Below are 20,824 nucleotides of genomic sequence, written 5' to 3' on the forward strand. Positions count from 1 at the left end.
AGAAGTATCGTCACACAGGCATTTGACAAGAAAACATCAATAATTACAATAACATTGAGCTTTACTCACAAGTAAACACCTATAAATAAATTAACGTTTCAATAAAATTAATTTAAACATAAGACAACATTCTTCATGCACACAATCATCGGTATTTCCGAACGTAAAAATGATCATCAGAGGTACTTGCAGCCTTCTGTCAGTAGGGGGCAGTATAAGCCAGTAAACACCGGATGTGCGGGGCCAAAGCGCGCCATTCGTCGAAGAAGCAGAAACTCCTCTTTCATGGTGTGGTCAGACGCTTTCTGTGCCAAAAAGCACGGCATTGCAGCTTGCCCCGTAAAGGACATCGGTTCGTTTGTGCCCTATTCGTGGAAAGGGTGACAAAGTAAAGTCTCAACTCGGCAGTACTGTCGATATCATAGCAAGGTAAGACAGCGCTGTTGTGAGCTAGCCGGCCACGGCTCTACTTAGCATTTTTAGCATGCTGACGGTCCATCCGAATAACGTTCTCGCCTATCAACCAAACTAATGTGCTCAAAATGTATTACCTTGAATTATCATCGTGTAACCACTGTTACCTTTTATTGCAAGTTGTGATTTGTGTGTCTGGTTGTTTATGTTGAACTAGCTGCTCCCAGCTCACTAGCATAGGCTAGCTAGGCTAATATGAACATCACAATTATTGAGCCTCCCCCTGAAAGTAAGAGTGCTCACATCATTCTCTTTTTGATATTGAATGTCTCTGACAGGTGCCACAGAAGGGTCCACGCAGAAGTGAAGCGAACACATCCATTCTCGGTTTCATTATGGATCAAAAATATCGTCCAAAGCCTCTGAAAGCCAGCCCGGGCGTCGGTTTAAGCACTGGCGGGATCTGCTTTTGCTGTGAGCAGATCTTTTCCAGTCGGACATTTTTGGAGGAGCACATCTGCCCCTCTGCAAATCACATCTGCTCCTGCGGGACCGAGTTCAGCAAATATGCCGATATGCTGATCCACAACAGTACTCACGAACCGGGACAGCAGGTGCTGGATCACGAAACGATAAGAAAGCGCAGATTTCAGAAGCACATTGAAGAAGAGGAGAAGCTGAAACGATTCAAGTCAGGTCAAGTCGTCTGGAATTCACCAAAAGCGGATGGTGGTCCCACAACTTCTTTGGGGAAGCGATCACTACAAGCACCTGGGGCATCCGCTTCCTTGCTTCCAAATCCCAAGCGCTCCGCACAGATTTCCCAAGTGCCTGCCTTGAATCCGTCGTCATCCTTGTTCTCAAAGCCTCGCCAAAAAGGAATAGACATGAAAAACATGTTTTCCGGGGTAGGCTCACCAACAGTGGATCTTTGGACACTATACCAACCTGTGGTGTTGGTGCAGACAGTCCGCAAGTTTAACAAGTGGAAACCGTACACTTGCGCTAAATGCGGCGAGGGTTTCATCACCAAGCGCACGCTTATTTCTCACGCTAGCATCCACGTCACGGATAAAGTTTCCGGCTGTATTGGATGTGGGATGCTGCTTTGCAGCAGAAAGTTAGTGCCTCGCTTCCATGATTGTAACTCCCCCATCACTCAGACCAAATTGAAACTTGTCACGGCCAGGCCGCTCAATTACAAGAGCCCTATTCCGTCAATCGACCTGACTCAGGAGTCGCCGAGGCATCACCTGACGTCCGCCGTCAACAGGAACAAAAGCAGCCAGATGCTTCAAGTCACTTCAGCTCTGCAGTTGAAAAATCTAAACGTCCGAACATACAGCAGATCCGCTCAGGGACCTCACGCTTCGATGTCCCAGCAGATGAAAAAGCAGAATTCTCTCGTCAACGTTCCTCATAACACATATGCGTCCATCAAAAGCAATTGGAAGCATTCTTCCACATCTGCAGCGATGAGCTTCCTCAGCCAACCAATGCAAAACCCCTCAGATGGAAATGAGTTCAAATGTCGAGTGTGTTACATCCCCTTCGAAAGCACCATGCAGCTCCAGAGGCACAAGTGTGCCAAAGCCAAGGAGTTCATGGCCAAACACGGGCGGCTCGGCAAGCTCATCAAGCCCAGGCACGTCAACGTGATGGCGGTTCCTAATCCTGACGTCACTCAGGTCAACGGTGAGAGAAATTGCACGTTCCCAGTCGGCGGTACGAAAGAACAGGTCAGCGCCGACAAGGGGCAAGGTGCTGCTGAGGCGGACGCAGGAGGGGATCTGGAAGACGATTGTTACATTGTGGAAAGCCAACCAGAGAAACCTGCTGAAGTGATCTACCAGGTTACCTCATCTGTCCCAATTAAAACTTGACCAGTGTACATGTCCAACATTGAGCTAATATTGGCCCAAATATCATCTGGTTGTGTCCATTCCAAAGGAATATCCTGTTTTCTGACACTTTTTGAACTTTTAAAAATCCTTGTATGCGTGTAGATTGGATAGAACTAAATATGCATTTTAAATCTGCTGGACCCACACGAAGACAAACATCCACCAAAAAAGTTATGTATATTTACCAGTGTATTTATACTTTCAAGTTATGATAATGATGGATTATGTGAACAAAATGTGTGCGGTTGCACCATGTTTCAATACAGCAGCAAGGCAATGTATAATAGTTTTCTTGTTCTTTTCTTTCCTAAATATGTTTTAGCGTGATCCGAATGTGTTAGGTTGTATGAATTCACCTCCATGGCATACTGCTTCCCTCTGTTGTATTTCAAATAAACATGTATTAAAATATATTTTCAAATTCTCAGGGTTTTTTTTGTACATTTACTGTAACAATCAAGCTTTTCAACACACTTTCCATGTTATCCAATGTGTTTATCATTAAAGTGTAGTGGTATTTGATACTCTTAAATATACCTATCCAGCACCAGATTGACAGTCTGTTTTGGGAGTTTAATTCTAAACTTGGGAGCAACATACGTTTTTGCATCAGATTAAATTTAGAATATAATAGATCTATATTGTCACTGTACAAAGAAATTGCAAAAGAGGATCTTTGACCAGCCTTTTATGCAGTAGGTATTTAAAACAGCAGATATTTCCTGCAATATAGAGTAGCGTTAAACATATGGCATCTGATTTTATTTATTACAATGTCACGTTAACGTCATTAAAAATAAAATAGTAACTGGTCAAGTCTTGCCCCAGTTGTAGTTGTTGGTGTCTCTCATCTGTGCAGCAGAGGGCGTCGTTTACAAACATCATTTAGAAGTTACGCAAATACTACGCCACAAGGAGGTTGTCATTCAAAAGAGTCACAAATCCACGTTTTAGTGTACTGTGCAAGAGATACTACAGCGGACACATGCAGGTGAAATAAAGCATATTTGAACATAACTGGTATGCTCATCACTTTTATGTGATTAAAAAAACGCCTCCGTTACGCTTCGAAAAGTTTCAACGCAATCCCAAATTCCAACGGCACGTGAAGTACACACATTCAATGCAGGTCGTGATTGGCAGTCTCCTGTGGTGCTTTGTACCGTCATATCGATTTACACACGGATTCTTAAAAGTCAGTAAAAAATGACAAAGTGTGGTTTACTCTGTAAACATAATTGTCAGAGTAATTAACGTGGTTACATGTTTGTAAAACAGCCACGATGCAACATTGCTCATGGTTGCTTTGAGCTAGCTAGTACTAGCTAGCTAAGCAGTGGTCAGTGCAGCATTAGCACGAAGGAACAAATATTGACTCTCTTCCGCTCAGGCAAGCACTTTTATTTTTTTCTGTTTCATCTACAGTCGTTAAACAATATCAGCGAATATGGTGAGCGTTTTCAACGTGGCGGTTTTTATGCTTACTTCGATTGTTGTTCGTACCTTTTTGCTAGCTGGCCTACGTTGAGAACGCCATTATTAATGCTAATTTAGGCTGGAAAAATACATAACAAAACCTTGCAATTGTTAGAAAAACGGCTGCAATTATTATGTTAATGCATGAAGTTGTAAGGTGGACCAAATTAAGTCAACAAACGCGATACTTTAACCAGCTCCATTTGACATAGTCAATATAAATACTTTTAGCATTCATTTCAGTACCATGAATTTACTATGAATTGATTAACGTGGACCCCGACTTAAACAAGTTGAAAAACTTATTCGGGTGTTACCATTTAGTGGTCAATTGTACGGAATATGTACTGTACTGTGCAATCTACTAATAAAAGTCTAAATCAATCAATCAATCAAGTAGTTTGTGCAAACACTTCGCCAAGTATGGGTTGCTACCTTTTGTGCTGTATAATGTAAACACAGTGAAGGATGGTTTGAAATAAAACGATCCAATGTATTAGACTGCTATCATTGTTAACCTGTTTACAAATGACTAAACTATCTTAGTATTTGTAACAGGTACCCACAAGGCATATCTTTATATGATATATAAAGTTAGTTCAGTATATATTTTTATGACGCGCAACTTTGTAATATACACTGTCTAATTCACAGACTCCTGACATGGGGAGTAAAATTTCCTTCAGCAGAAGAAGCAGTGAGCAATACACAGTCTCTGAGTTGACACCTGTGACATCACGTCCTCGAAGCTCCTTTCATGTACCAACAGACAGCAATCAGGTAGCTAGTGTGTAGGATATGTGTCCATTTGTCCGTCTGTTACCCATCCATCATACTAAACCTGCACAAACTAACAACAGAATTGACAATAACAATAGAATTCACATTTCCTTCAATGAACTGATTCGCAGGTCCCCAGTGTTGAAAGCGCTCATACAACCCCATATATTGATGCTACCACTGTGATGTTTCCTTATCAATCGGACACAATTTTGGTTCTATAGCAATATAGACAATGGTGTGTTGAGTCATTGTCAGTAGACAATAATGCAATGCTGCTACATAAACTGTACACTGACTGCTCTAATACTAAGAGGGAAACATTTATAATGGTGAAATAGTTTCGGAAATGTGAGGTGTGTACTCATTTTTGGGAGCTACTACACTGCGGTAAAAAAAAGTATTTACCCCCTTTCTCAAAATAAAAATATTCCCCACTAAATGTTTTAAATTTTAGCTATAAGGCACAGAAAACCAAAGCAAACACAAAGTGCAGTTTTTAAATTATTGAATGTTGTAAGGGAAAAAAGCTATCCAAACCTACCTGGCCCTACCTGTAAAAATATTTGCCCTTCTTGTAAAATCATGAATTTACTGTGGCCAATTACATTTTTTGGATATCTCAGTTTACTTTCACTGACTACAGTCAAACTTAATTACCTCCAGACCTGTTTAATCAAGAAATCACATAAAAATAAGCTCTGACAAAATTTAAGTCTGCCAAACATTTTTAAAAAGCTGCAACAAAATGTCACGATCCAAAAAAATTCAAGAACAGATGAGAAATAAACTAATTGACCTAATTAGTCTGTAAAGGGTTACAAGACCATTTTTAAAGCTTTAGGACTCCAGCGAACCACGGTGAGAGCCATTGTCCACAAATGGAGAAAACATGGAACAGTGGTAAACCTTTTTAGAAGTGGCCGGCCTACAAAAATTACCCCAAGAGCACAGTGACGACTCAATCAGGAGGTCACAAAGGAACTCAGGGTATCTCAACTCAACCATAAAGAAGGGACTGGGCAAAAATGGCATTTATGGCAGAGTTCCTAGGCGAAAACCACTTTTGACCAAAAAGAACATAAAGGCTTGTCTTCCATCCATCCATTTTCTACCGCTTATTCCCTTCGGGGTCGCAGGGGCGCTCGAGCCTATCTCAGCTACAATCGGGCGGAAGGCGGGGTAACCTCTGGACAAGTCGCCACCTCATCACAGGGCCAACACATATAGACAGACAACATTCACACACTAGGGCCAATTTAGTGTTGCCAATCAACCTATCCCCAGGTGCATGTCTTTGGAGGTGGGAGGAAGCCTGAGTTCCCGGAGGGAACCCACGCGGTCACGGGGAGAACATGTAAACTCCACACAGAAAGATCCCGAGCCCGGGATTGAACCCAGGACTACTCAGGACCTTCGTATTGTGAGGCAGACGCACTAACCCCTCTGCCACCGTGCTGCCTTTTGCAAAAAAATACATATTTTAGGGAAAATATTCTATGGACTGACGAGACGAAAGTTGAATTTTTTGGAAGGTGCATGTCTCGTTACGTTTGTCATAAATGTAACAACATTTTAGAAAAATAACATTGCACCAACATTCAAACGTGGTGGTAGTGTGATGGTTTGGGGCTACTTTGTTGCTTCAGGACCTGGGCCACTTGCTGGGATCGATGGAACCATGAATACTGCTCTTTACCAGAAAATCCTGAAGGAGAATTTTCGGCCATCATTTTGTGAAGTCAAGCTGAAGCGCACCTACATTGTGCAGCAGAACAATAACTCAAAATACACCAGCAAGTCAACTTCTGAATGGCTTCAAAAAACCAAAATGATGGTTTTGGAGTGCTCTAGTCAAAGTCCGGACATGAATCCCATTGAAATGGTGTGGCATGACCTTAAAATTGGTATTCATGCTCAAAAACCCTCCAGTGTTGCTGAATTTAAACAATAATGCAAGGAAGAGTGGGCCAAAATATCTCTACGAAGATAGATGTGAACGACAGTTGTAGAAAACGCTTGATTTCTGTTGTTTGTGCTAAGGGTGACACATCCAGTTATAAGGTTAAAGGGGCAATTACTTTTTCACACAGGACTAGTTATTTTTGAGTCATTTTTTCCTTGCTAGATGAAATCACTATTTAAAAACTGCATTTCATGTTTACTTGGGTTATCTTTGTCTGATAATTACATTTATTTGATGACCTTAAACATTAAAATGGGGAAACTGCAATAATTTGAGAAGGAAACAAATACATTTTCATGACACTGTATATTTGAACAAACAATCCATCAATGTAAACACAATTCTACCCTTAACAATAACCTCTTAAAATTAAGGTGAGCAAATAATAATAATGTATAGGAAATGCTTTATAAAGTTCATAAAACAAGAACTATTTAAATGTTGCAAGTCTTACATACTGTATAATTGAAGCACAAATAGCTCACATTGTATTTCTTATTATTAAAGTGATGAAAGTTGTAGACCTACTCTATCATAAATAAACTGGACACTGAACTGATACTGTTTTTTTTAACTTAAGCAGGACATATGTCTGTTTAAGAAAGATGTAAAAAAAAAAAAAAAGTGTTAAATTACGCAGGAAAGTTTTCTGTTAAAAAAAATGATTCTGGTATTTTGTACTAAATTATTAATTATTGAACAATTTATTTGCCTTGTATTTGGATTACTCCAAAACATGCATCTAATTAAATTATTGTTGGAGTCAGAAAGTACAGAAATGAGTCTGTATAGTCCTCAGGTTATGGTAATCTGCAAAGGTTAAATCGATGCACCTAGACCAGGGGTGTCCAAACTATGGCCTTCGGAGCAAGTGCGGCCCGCCGGAGTCTTTAGTGTTGCTCGCGAGACATTTCAATTTTAACATGAAGATTGTCCCGTGGCGTGTTTTTGTTTAAATTTAGTTCACTCTGGATTGAATTGGAGTGGCATTGCCGCCATCTTGAGGGTGAAAATAGAAGCAATGGTCAATGACCACAAATTTCATTTTAAAGTGACTTGAACAGAGCATCCAATATGTATGACCCAATCCAAACAACTTTCCCCACTCATGGTGTAAATGAACTATAACCAACAAATAAAGTCAACACACCTCCTGCTCATTGAACTTTGTAGACATTATGAAACATGTATATCTAAAAACTACACATATATATCCATTACAGTGCATGATGGGTGAGATGCAAAACACTCTTTCCGCACTTCCCAATGTGTGGCGCATTTTAGCTGCTTGGTATGATTCGGAGGTCGTCAGGGAAGTAAACAAGGTAGGCGTCAAACTTTCACATACTTTTAATATTCAACGGTTTATCGTTTATACTTCATATTGCATTGTCGTCAGGGTCTGATGTGATGGGGGTTGTTAAAGTTGAAGTAGTCTGTTATAGCTCGCTTTAGTCAATGCAAACTGAAGTGTTATTTTGGGTCAAAAAAATGTTATGTCACAATGAACGCTCTGCTGTGTGGCGGAAAAAAAGTGTCATAATGTGTGTATTTGTTTGCGCGTGTGTGTGCGTGCCTGCACATCCATGTAACAGCGTATTTGCGATTACTCTTGAAAATATGGCTTTACCGCAGTTTGTACTGTATTTTACATGTTTAGCAAACTTCCCTCTTCAATTTGGTATGAAATATGCAGACATAAAGCATTGGGATCACAGATTAGGTGATCAGCATACACAGATGTATAAAATAATGATACAAAACAACTAAAGTTAGTTTTGTCATTTCGATATCAAATTATGTAATTACATTACAAATATATTTAATATAGCTGGCGACTGCAGCAGACAATCTAATTGTCTGTACTTCTATTTAAGATAACTTGGAAATTTAATTAAAATGATACAACTAGTAGTGACCACCTAGGGGTTTTGCAACAGTACTGTTTATGCCAACTTAGTTCAAGCCCGGTTGCTGTTATAGTTAGGATTTATGGATCTTTATCATCATCATCATTTCTTTTTATTCCTTTTATGAAAATGCATATTTACAAGCCATGTACAGTTCACACTATCATAGTTTTTTGTTTCTTATACATTTCCATGATCAGAAAGGAGCAGATAGAAGAAGAATATTATTATAATTATCTGCCCCATTTTTTTACACAAAATATTTTAGATGACTTTATCACTGTTCCCTCCACCAACACCTGAACTCAAACATACTTTTTATTTTCGTTTAAGCATTTTCACAATGACACGTCCAATCAAAATCAAAAATCAGTTTGATATAATGCCAGTTGTCTCTTTTTGTAACTTTAAATTAAAAAATATTCTTGCAACTTTTTAAATCTTTCTTTAGAGAATTCCATGCTTTCACACCAGCAACAGACAAGCACTTTTGTTTCAAATTTGTTCGTGTTCTTGGATGTTTAAAGTCATACGGCCTTCTGTGATTCTCATCTTCAGACGTGAACACAAATAACTTTTGTAAGTCCTTCTGAAGAACTTTACTTATAGTTTTGAACATCACTAATAGAGTATGCAATTCTACAATGCCTTTTAGTTTTAATAATCCTGACCTCCCTCTTTGAAGGGAGCCAGATATTGAACAGCCGTTCTCAAAGAGCCGTTCAAAATACTAGCTCATTACTTTTGCGGTTATTTATAGTTTTTTTTAACTGTTTTTTTGTTTTTTTTAATCAAGGAAAAGATCACTGGTAGCCTTTATAAGATACTATGTAAATCAGAATAGTTTTACCCCCTATTGGTGGGAAGTACTCTGACATATTTATTATAGTTTAATTTTAGTTGTTTTCATTGTAAACAATACATGAGGTTGTGCCTTATTTCCATGATTTGGCAGCGACATCACTATTTTTGAATTTTCCTTCACCTGAAACACTTTGTAGCACTAAAGCCTTTTAACAATACAGGAAAAAATTACACAAATAATAAGTATGAATAAAATGTATATATGTATATAAAAAGTACAAATAAAATAATAATAAAAAGTAGGAAGTAATAAAAATGTGAATGCAAAATGGTACTCCCCTACCTGTTGTGTGTACACTTAAACTACTTTACATATCCACATCAGAACAAAGAATCAGAAAAGTGAATCTAAATGCTGCTACGCTTCCTTTTGAATCAGACTTATTTTCTAGTCCGTTGCCAGTTAAAGGCCTACTGAAATGAATTTTTTTTTATTTAAACGGGGATAGCAGATCCATTCTATGTGTCATACTTGATCATTTTGCGATATTGCCATATTTTTGCTGAAAGGATTTAGTAGAGAACATCGACGATAAAGTTCGCAACTTTTGGTCGCTGATAAAAAAAAGCCTTGCCTGTACCGGAAGTAGCGTGACGTCGCAGGTTGAAGGGCTCCTCACATTTCCCCATTGTTTACACCAGCAGCAAGAGCGATTCGGACCGAGAAAGCGACGATTACCCCATTAATTTGAGCGAGGATGAAAGATTTGTGGATGAGCATCGTGAGAGTGAAGGACTAGAGTGCAGTGCAGGACGTATCTTTTTTCGCTCTGACCGTAACTTAGGTACAAGGGCTCATTGGATTCCACACTTTCTCCTTTTTCTATTGTGGATCACGGATTTGTATTTTAAACCACCTCGGATACTATATCCTCTTGAAAATGAGAGTCGAGAACGCGAAATGGACATTCACAGTGACTTTTATCTCCACAACAATACATCGGTGAAGCACTTTAGCTACGGAGCTAACGTGATAGCATCGTGCTTAAATGCAGATAGAAACAAAATAAATAAGCCCCTGACTGGAAGGATAGACAGAAGATCAACAATACTACTATCAGGAGACACTGAACCAAACACTGGACCTGTAACTACACCGTTAATGCTGTGCCGCCTGTCGAAGCCTAGCAATGCTGTTGCTAATGACGCCATTGAAGCTAACTTAGCTACGGGACCTTGTCAGAGCTATGATAAAAACATTAGCGCTCCACCTACGCCAGCCCTCATCTGCTCATCAACACCCGTGCTCACCTGCGTTCCAGCGATCGACGGCGCGACGAAGGACTTCACCCGATCATCGGATAGCGCGTCTGCTATCCAAATCAAAGTCTTCCTGGTTGTGTTGCTGCAGCCAGCCGCTAATACACCGATCCCACCTACAGCTTTCTTCTTTGCAGTCTCCATTGTTCATTAAACAAATTGCAAAAGATTCACCAACACAGATGTCCAGAATACTGTGGAATTTTGTGATGAAAACAGAGCTGTTTGTATTGGGATACAATGTGTCCGAATACTTCAGTTTCAACCATCGACGTCACGCGCAAACATCATCATACATAGACGTTTTCAACCGGAAGTTTCGCGGGAAATTTAAAATTGCACTTTATAAGTTAACACGGCCGTATTGGCATGTGTTGCAATGTTAAGATTTCATCATTGATATATAAACTATCAGACTGCGTGGTCGGTAGTAGTGGGTTTCAGTAGGCCTTTAAGTGGCACGCTCATGTAGCGTGGGCAATTGCCGATCTGCCTGCATAGAAAACAGCTGCCCAACAAACGGTTGTTGTCATTCATTTAATAAAGTTGTTCAAAAGACTGGTTTCGTTTGCGGACGTCACATCTCTAGGTACTATTTTCTTGTTGAAGCAGATATTGTGCATACTTTATGTAATAGATGTTAGCGAGCTTAGCTGTGCAGAAGTAAGTTGAGTGAACGTTACTCCTTGATGCCTTAGAGCAGGGGTCACCAACCTTTTTGAAACCAAGAGCTACTTCTTGGGTACTGATTAATGCGAAGGGCTACCAGTTTGATACACACTTAAATAAATTGCCAGAAATAGCCAATTTGCTCAATTTACTTTTAACTCTGTTATTATTAATAATTAATTATTTTTATCTTTGTGGATACACTGATCATCTTAATGATTTCTCACAATAAATATATATAGAAACAGATAAATATCAATATGCAACACTTTATTTATATATTTTCTCCAAGTGCACATTTTTCAAATTGAACATTTTCAAATGATCACTTCTAAGACAGTCTTGTGAAATCACAATATCCCATTTTAACTAGCTAGCCACTAATATTTTTTAACAAATCATGAATTACTTTGCACCATGTTTGTACAAATAATAACTCATGTAAAATACAAAAGTAAACTCTGAAATTTTTAAATCATGTCACACTTTGAACTGGACACTGTTATCTGTTTCTTTGTCAGTTAGTGGGAAGCCTGGCATTGCATGCTGTTAACTAGTGTGTTGTACTCTGGTGTGTAACTTGACACTGCAACTCTGAGTGAGTCTTGCAGATGTGCATCAGTGAGGCGTGTTCTGTGTTTGTTCTTGATGAAGTTCATGTCAGAAAAGGCTGATTCACAAAGATAAGATTTTTCCTCATTGTTTGCGGAACCTTCTTAATCTTTTGGACATATTTTCACAGCAATCTGGCCTTAAGCTTAATTATGATAAATGTAAAATGTTAAGGATCGGAAATCTAAAGGGAACGTCCTTTCGAATGGAATGCAAAGTGCCTGTTTTGTGGACAGATGGACAAGTTAACATACTTAGTGTTGTTGTCCCAGAAAATCTGGAAGATCTAGGCTCAGTAAATTATGATAATCGACTAAGAAAGCTGGACAAAATTATGCAATTATGGAAAGGGAAATCCCTAACCTTGTATGGTAAAATGTCTATTGCCAACTCGTTAATTATTCCTCAATTTATTTATTTGTTTTTGTCATTACCAGCTCCATCACAAAACTTTTTTAAGATTTATGAGCGGAGGGTCTTCGATTTTGTCTGGAACGGCAAACCAGAAAAGATTAAAAGAAAGGTTTTGTACAAAGAGTATGAATATGGGGGCCTGAAACTTCTCAACCTTGAAGCTATGTGTCTGTCTTTAAAAGCATCAATTGTTCCAAAGATGTATTTAAACATTGAGTGGTACACAAATGTCCTGTTGGACAAAAAATATGTACTGTATCAAAAGAAATTGTATCCTTTTTTACAAGTGATCCCCTCCCATTTTTCTTATGTAGAGAGTCTGCTGGGAAACATGGCGGGGTTCATAAAGGAAACAATCCACTCATAGTGGTGTTTTCAATTTTAGAAAAAAGAGACGATATTTTGCAGCAGATAATATGGATGAACTCTAATATTGTAATAGATGGAAAGCCTTTCTTTTGGAAAAATATGCTTGAAAGAGGAATCATTTTTGTCAATGATATTATCAATGAGAATGGTAAAATTATGAAGTATGATGAATTTAGAGCTATGTATGGTGATGCTTGCTCAAGCTTTTCATTTTATCAACTAACTGGAGTAATTGGGAAAAGATGGAAACAAATAATTAATTATGGAACTACTAAATTATTAGTTTGTAAACCTCTAATAAGAAATTCTAGTTGGCAAAAAGGAACTAAAATAAATAGAAAAATATATAATTTTTTTAAAAGAAATCTTTAAAGGCTGCCCCATACAACACATATGGAAAATGGGAGGACTTTTTTGACTGCCCGTTGCCATGGGATGCCATATTCAAACTAATCTATAAAACTACTATCGATGTGCAAAATCGTTATTTTCAAATTAAAATTATTTATAACTTCTTACCCACAGGGAAAATGTTAAAATTATGGAATATGACAGAGTCAGATGATTGCCGATTTTGTTGTCAGGAGCCTGAATCCACCCTGCATTTGTTTTGGTATTGTCATATTGTGTCTTTGTTTTGGGTGGAAGTTGAAAAAATGTGTTTAAGGATTGGTTTGTTTATGAAGCTTAATGTGGTTTCTGTTATTTTAGGAGAGTTCATTGACAATCATGATTTAGTCAATTTAATTATAGTACTCGGTAAAAGGTTTATTTTTTAAGGCCAAAAACAGATATTCACTTAGTATTACTTTCTTTAAAACATTTATTCAGTATTTTCTAACTTTAGAAAGTTACATGGTTGAAAACGATAATGATGCCAAAAAACATTTAAAAAAAAGATGAGAAGTCCTCAAAGGCTTATTTTGAAAGTATAATTATGTTTATAGATTATATGATATCTGTTGTTGTGTTCCCTAATTTGAGTGACCTGGACATAATCTGGACTGTACATAAATGCTTATTTTGAAAATGTGATTTTGTTTATAAATTATATGCAATCTGTTGTGTTCCCTAATTTTTTTCTGTGTACATGAATGAAGGTGTGTGTTGCTGAGTCCGACTTGGACATTATCTGGACTGGGCTTGGTTTTAAAAACCCTTTAAACAAATCTAATTTCATTGACAACCTGGTCTGTTGAAGATAAAGCCCTTTTTTAAAAAATAAGATAAATAAATAAAAAATATTTTCTTGGATAAAAAAGGAAGTAAAACAATATAAAAATAATTACATAAAAAATAGTAATTCATGAAAATGTTAGTGGACCAGCAGCCTATACAATCATGTGTGCTTCAGGGACTGTGTCCCTTGCAGATGTGTTGTCCATGTTGTGGGAACCAGAATATTGGTAGCAGAAAGAAATAACCCCTTTTGTGTGAGTGGGTGTGGATGAGTGTGCATGGGGGAGGTTGTTTGGGTTGATGCACTGATTGAAAGTGTATCTTGTGTTTTTTCTATGTAGATTTAATTTTTTTTTAAATAAATGAAATAAAATAAAATAAAAATGTTAAATTTTTTTTTATTTTTTTTTAGAACAGGCCCGCGGGCGACTCATCTGGTCCTTACGGGCGACCTGGTGCCCGCGGGCACCGCGTTGGTGACCCCTGCCTTAGAGAGATGCGCTGGACAGTGGGTTAACAGCCTGGGCTTTTAGCCTACTGGATAGCGCTGCTCGACTGTCAGAGGGCATTTGGGGACGCAGGTTCAAGCATGCGTTACACATAGACCTCATTTGTATGCCTTTATTTGTACTTGCATACTTAAGAAATGCGATAATGCTTGTAATGTAATGTCTTTCTTTGTGTTTTCCCACAGGAAACTGGTGGTACAATGTGTAGTGAGGAGAGTCAGGATTTCAAATGGGATGAGGAGACCAAAGTAACAAATATGAGTGAACCTTCAACTGATCCCCCTCCATCATACACTCTAAAATCTGTAGAACCTGCTGATACCATCCGGCAATCTGATGAACCAATCGTCTCAGCGGTAGGGATGGAAGGGGAGTCGGAATTGACGCCTGCAAGTGTGTGCAAGTCAACATGTAGACAACATGTAAGCGTTCGAAAGAAACCTGGCCGTCCTAAAAAGAAAAAACCCTTGTTGAATGAGATGGAAGTCAAAGCAAATGTTGACGGACTCGTGGCAGGTCAAGACGAAGATATCACCCATATAGCACCAGAGCCAACATACAATGGTGACACTGTGTCCAACAATTTAAGTGATTCACTTCTTGATAGGACTCCTGGAACATATGAAATATCGGATGGACAACCAGAAGATGATGTTTCATTGCTGGAGAAACCAAAAAGAGGCAGACGAAGGAGACGCACATTTTCAGAGGTTTCAGAGGTTCCAATTGTTAATAACCTTAGGAGTTCTAGAAAACGGAGTAGTAACAGGGAACAAGCAATGGATAAAAACGCCGATGTTATAGCTGACCCAAAGGAAATGGAGGTCTTGCTGACTCCAAAGAGAAATAGAAGAAGAAGAAGAAGATCAAAGTTGCGAATCGATCAGAAAGTCCCTGCTAAAGTGTCCAATTTGGCCTGCTTATCCACTGACTCACACTCTATGGCTGTAGAAGACATAGTCAAGCAGGGAGTTGAGGACACAGAGCAGTTCCATCCAAATAAAAACTCAAGCCACCTGTCCCTTTGTCCTGTAGCGAAAGACACTGTTAAACAGGTGGGAAGAAATTGTGCAAATGTGCAGGTGATACCAAATGGAGATGGAGACAACATGTCCCTGCAGTCTGTAGTAAGAGAAACTGTTGAGCACATGGATAGCGAGCATCCTCAAGCTCATTCTGATGGCAAGGACGGTCCAGTATTTGAAAACCCAAAAAGACCGCCAGTGGATGAGAATGGTCTTCAAGAGACAGAGTCTCAGAGCAAACTCTACAATTTAGAGACCACCAGCCTTCCACAAGTGACAGGGCCAGGTTGCAATGACATTGTAGCATCTTCTGCAGATCTCCCTAAAACTGACATCAAACTTGAGAACACAGAAGTAGAGCTGGATCAATTGGGTCCTGTGTCAAAGTCTATAAATAGTCGTACATGTTTACAAAATACCAAAATGACGATTGGTTCGCAAGGGCCCAGCCATCAAAAAATCATTTTCAGGCGCAAAAGAGGCCGCAAGAGGAGACGGAGATTATCTAATGTTTCGCTACACGTATCCAACACTAAAGCAGAAACAGACACAAATGCGGACAACAACATAAATGTCATCTACATCCCTAAAGGGACAAAAACTCTGTTGAAATGTGGTTTCTGTGGTCGCACATATAATTTCATGTCTCAGTTAGTCATACATCAACGCATTCATACAGGAGAGAGACCCTTTGTATGCCCTGAATGTGGCAAAACTTTTAGCAAGAACTCCAACTTAAATCTGCATCTAAAGACACACATGAAGAATATCTTAACTAAGGAATGTACATCTTGCAGAAAGACTTGCTCCCCTGACGAATATCTAATCCACATGAAGATGCATGCTGAAGCGCTGGAACATAAAGATATTTTGAAAACGGAAAACACGAACACAGATGTCATTCCCGGTAAAACTCCTAAGAGAGCTTTGGACCCTGACAAGAATGAAAGCAAAGTGTGTCTATACTGTGGGAAATCCTTCAGGTTTCAGTCTGCCCTTGTAAGGCACGAGCGCACCCACACCGGAGAAAAGCCTTACAAATGTGATCTCTGTCACAAGGCCTTTCCCCTGAGCTATTTGCTCCGCGGACATGAGATGACCCATTGGTCGGTGAAGCAGTACAACTGCACAGGCTGTAGAAAGTCCTTCAGCCATTACGGCAACGCAAAAAACCATACATGTAGACCTCCTAGAAGCAGCAAGCCCAGCAAACGGATAGCAGGAGAGTCGTTGCTAATGTACACATGCCCCATTTGCAAAGCTGTTATGGACAGCCTGCCAAAGTTAAAAAATCACATGAAAGATCACATTGGGACAAACCTTTATCTTTGTTTGTTGTGTGAAAAGCTTTTTGGTGAGCTGTCTGAATTTAATGCCCATTGTGGTCAGTGCCATGGCGAGAAAAATGTCCCCGGTATTGCAGCGAGAGAGGGCATGGCATTAGTAGAGTACACCGAAGCGAAACATAAGTTTTTATCAGAGGAAAAATCGGACTCCAATCTCAAAAGCAATTATGAAATCCTCAAACGACCATCTTCCCTACTTAACCCCAAGATATGTTCCTCCAAGTCAAAAAAAACATTCCGGTCAAAAGTGGCACCATCTCGTCAGCTGTCATGTTTTGTGTCCAAGTTGAACAAACTGGACAACCGATCGGACCCCAGGAAGTATTTATGCCCTAGTTGTGGCCGACTTTTTAGGCACATGGGCAGGCTCCGAGCCCACATGCTCACTCACGATCCCCAGCAAAGTTACGCCTGCTCTTGTTGTGGCAAGACTCTTGAAAACTGGACCAAACTGTGGCGTCATCAGAGAATCCACCGTCAGCGACAAGGACGCTTCAAGTGTCCCTTGTGCTCCAAAGGATTCAGATTTGTCCAGTCGTACAAACAACACATGAGCGAGCACAGAGACTTCCGCTGGATTCAGTCAAAGTCTAAGAGAGTGTTTCTGCCTTATAATTGTGATCAGTGCAGATGTAGTTTTAAAACCCTCGATTTGCTGTTCGGTCACCAGCTTTGTCATTTCTCAGCAGACGACATGCACAAAGACTGTGACTTTAACCTGTTCTTAGATCATCATTGTTCACAATCTAATAACCCAACCACAAACCATCATGTAATGACACTGTGTCCTGAACATGAGGACCCTGTGTCAACAGTCCAGGAAGACAACTCTCTTTTGCCACCACAAGACAAAGACTTGCAACAAAAATACTCCCCTATACTGACTTTAAATTCATTTAATCAAGATCATGATCTTTGTTTGGATAAGACTGCCCATTGTCCAAAAAAACGGAATATCACACAAGACAAAGCATCAAATTGCCACAGACTTGAAGGCAAAGTAACAAAAAAGCCAAACGCATCGTTGAGAACTGTAGACAAACCTTCAACCTCCCAAAAAGAGTCTTCACAAGGCCTTATGTGTGCTATGTGTGGTAAGGAATATACAGCAGTTTCAGACCTTTATCAGCATTATTTGGAGCATGCCAGAGGTCTGGTGTAAAAAGTAGGATATAACATGATAACTTTTTATATTATATTTAATGTTTTTGGACTGAATTACAGCACATTGTAGCCATAATTTGATTGTAAAAATAAGATCTATAACATTTTCTTTGACAGAGCTGTACATAATGGAACCACAATCACAAGTTGTTTACATGGCATTGCAGTATAAATTGTACATAACATACTGTCAGTTATTGACCCCATGTCCCCTTCTGCTGCATTATCTTTTCAGACTATAATGTCAACATAATGTCAAGCAAGAGGCTTTTAAGATATTGTATGTACATATGCTATAGTTAACACAACTTTTACCCAAAAGTGTAACTGCATTAGTTCATTTTCGTAAGTTACATCACGTGTTCATTTGCTGATAAGGTTACATTTTTCCTGTTTTAATCCTGCAGTATATGTTTGTCATCACCAATAAAGGTCTGTTTTGTTTTAGCATTATGTCACTCCTGCACTATTTTGATACATTTGTTTCGACATCAAAACACCAAGAATATAAGCATTTGGTCATGCGATATCTTACAAAAGTGAGTACACCCTTCACATTTCAGCGGCTGTTTTATTATATCTTAAGTGACAATACCAGAGCTGTTCAACGAAATTGTTCGAGGGTCCACATTTTTAGAAATCACTGACTTCTTCCTTCACTATTCATATTTTGAGAACCAGTATAGTGGACATTTGTGTTTAGTCGTTTCTTTGAAAAGATTTCAGCACAGAATATCCCTGTTATGTAAAATACAAGTGTTCACTGCATGGACTCTGCTCTGTAGAATGTTAACATGTCAATGCAAGAATCTGTCAATGTTCACACTGGTTTCTCTTTACGGAACGCTTTAGTGTTCTTAGGAATTTGTTGCAAAAATGTTACTGAGTTAGTCCCTCGCAAGTGTTGAATGGGGGGGCTGTCTGGTGTCATTCATGGGACAGTATTTGGCCCCTAGGCCACCAATTGAATAGAAATATAGAAATTAAACTTTAATATAATTTATAGTAGTCAGTGTTTGTAGCTTGGTTAAGCAGTGTGGTACTGTCCTGGGGGAAATAAGTCAACATGGCCATTCTTGTCTAAATATCAAGCAACACAAGTGAGTGCATCTCAGAGTGGGCATGTTTAACTTGTGTCCAAAGTGTCTATATATAGTATATGTATCATTGTTTTATTTATTATGTTATCTAGCACTGGAATTCCCTAGAGCTGCACAGGTTGTTACTAAAATCCTTCTCCACTCTTTTATTACTAAGTTGGATGGTAGACATTGAGAAGATATACTATACACATACATTTTTCTAAAATGTGAGTGATATAGTCACTTAGGTAAGATACCTGTATATTTTGAAGATTATAGCTAAGCTAAGGCATATTTTAGGGTTTTTGCTTGTTGATCGGAAAGGCCCTATGATGTGTTGATGTAGCTCAAGTTTCAAGTGATAATGTTGCAGTAAACATTACAAAATTAAGACAAGCTCAGATCAGTTCAAGGGTCATCAATGGTTTAATGGGACAATAGTGCCTCCAAGATATTTAGCCCTTTAGTTGGAAGACATGGTGCTGCGAATCCAGGAGTTGTAGTTGCAGACTTTGGCATAGACACCGGGCTTGTTCCTCTGGGCACAGCCGTAACCCCATGACACCACACCCTGCAGCTGGCCGTTACACACCACGGGTCCACCGGAGTCTCCCTGCACAGGTACAAAAATTCAGCACAAATGTTTTGTGTTTTTGCTTTTAAAAGGAATGATGTGTACACTCCTACCTGGCAGGAGTCCTTGCCTCCCTCCAGGAATCCAGCACAGAACATGTTGGAGGAGATCTGACCAGGGTAGGAGCCCCTGCAGCTGCTGTCGCTCAGGATGGGAGCATCCAGGCACCTCAGGCGATCAGGGTAGTAGTCTGAAGAGGAGGTAAGAACACACGTAAGTGTCGATACAGACACAACTGAAAGTCTGAATGCTTTTACTGACTTCCAGAGCCGCTGGTGTTGCCCCATCCAGAGATCAGACAGCGGGTGCCTGAGCCGGCACAGCTGGAGGGCAGGGACACGGTGCGCACGTAGCTGTTCAGGCTGGCGGGCTTGCTCAGCTTGATAAGCATGATGTCGTTGTCCAGGTTGCGGCTGTTGTATCTGGGATGTTTGATGACCTTGGCGGAGTTGATGAACTGCTCGGTGCCCTCGTTGACCTCGATGTTGTGCTCACCAAGACGCACCTGGATGCGACTGACGGAAATATGCGGCGGTTAGCCGAAGCGAAAGTCGTGGCGTGGCGGCAGCTTTCTGGAAGGTAAGGCGTTCACTTACGACTTGTAGCAGTGAGCAGCGGACACTACCCAGGTGCTGGAGATCAGGGAACCTCCACAGAAGTGGTAGCCGGCGTTCAGAGACACCTGATAGGCCACAGAGTTCTTTCTGCACTCATATCCTCCGACAATCTTGTCGTCCTCATCATCGATGGGAGCAGCAACTGTTGATGAATGACCAATGTATTTTACAGAGAATGTTGGACACATAATACGAAATATCACAGAATAATACTTACAAGCCACTGCGAACAGAGCCAGAAAAATTAAAACCTTCATGGTGGTTTCAGTCTGAGCCTCAGTGTCCGCTCACTTCACCTGCAGCACCTTTTAAAGCCTGCTGCTTCTCCTATCTGACACTTTTTCTAACCTTATCTTGACGTACTGTGTGTGAACACACACCTGGAAAGCAGCAGACTTTTTTCAAGTTACACTCAGATTCCAACATGCATCATGTAAGACCAAAAACTTAAACATAAGCTCAGTTTTATAGATTTATCTTTTAGGCTATCAAATCAACAATTTCAATGTGTGTGTAAATAATTTTCAGTATGTAGCTGATTATCCCCCAACTCAATCACCACCTCTTTTGGTCATTTTACTTTGGTACTTTACAGACTTCTGAGTTGGAGGTAGGGCTGCAACAAATATT

General features: G+C 39.6%; 3 protein-coding genes across 6 annotated transcripts; 2 read left to right on the forward strand and 1 right to left on the reverse strand.

The window, feature by feature from the left end:
* Window positions 1-190: 190 nt before the first annotated feature.
* On the forward strand, window positions 191-2,742 carry LOC133660666 (uncharacterized). Its single transcript, XM_062064245.1, has 2 exons — window positions 191-429; window positions 753-2,742. The coding sequence occupies exon 2, from the start codon at window positions 810-812 to the stop codon at window positions 2,295-2,297; it is 1,488 nt and encodes a 495-aa protein (XP_061920229.1). The 5' UTR covers window positions 191-429; window positions 753-809; the 3' UTR covers window positions 2,298-2,742.
* A 475-nt stretch (window positions 2,743-3,217) lies between these two features.
* On the forward strand, window positions 3,218-18,308 carry si:dkeyp-84f3.9 (zinc finger protein 91). 4 transcript variants are annotated; one of them, XM_062063215.1, is made up of 3 exons: window positions 3,218-3,309; window positions 4,449-4,574; window positions 14,512-18,308. In XM_062063215.1, exons 1-3 carry the CDS (start codon window positions 3,304-3,306, stop codon window positions 17,857-17,859), a joined length of 3,480 nt encoding a protein of 1,159 aa, XP_061919199.1. In that variant the 5' UTR covers window positions 3,218-3,303; the 3' UTR covers window positions 17,860-18,308. The 4 variants fall into 4 exon arrangements, with proteins under 4 accessions (XP_061919199.1, XP_061919198.1, XP_061919200.1 ...); XM_062063214.1 differs by lacking the exon at window positions 3,218-3,309 and adding an exon at window positions 3,406-3,513; XM_062063216.1 differs by lacking the exon at window positions 3,218-3,309 and adding an exon at window positions 3,422-3,768.
* Window positions 18,309-19,350: 1,042 nt separating this feature from the next.
* On the reverse strand, window positions 19,351-20,494 carry LOC133660096 (trypsin-3). The gene is made up of 5 exons (XM_062063222.1): window positions 20,412-20,494; window positions 20,174-20,336; window positions 19,839-20,092; window positions 19,631-19,767; window positions 19,351-19,556 (listed from the first exon to the last, which is right to left on the reverse strand). The coding sequence occupies exons 1-5, from the start codon at window positions 20,449-20,451 to the stop codon at window positions 19,407-19,409; spliced, it is 744 nt and encodes a 247-aa protein (XP_061919206.1). The 5' UTR covers window positions 20,452-20,494; the 3' UTR covers window positions 19,351-19,406.
* Window positions 20,495-20,824: the final 330 nt, after the last annotated feature.

This window comes from Entelurus aequoreus, linkage group LG11 (genome assembly GCF_033978785.1).
Source record: "Entelurus aequoreus isolate RoL-2023_Sb linkage group LG11, RoL_Eaeq_v1.1, whole genome shotgun sequence".
In the NCBI taxonomy this organism is placed as follows: domain Eukaryota; kingdom Metazoa; phylum Chordata; class Actinopteri; order Syngnathiformes; family Syngnathidae; genus Entelurus; species Entelurus aequoreus.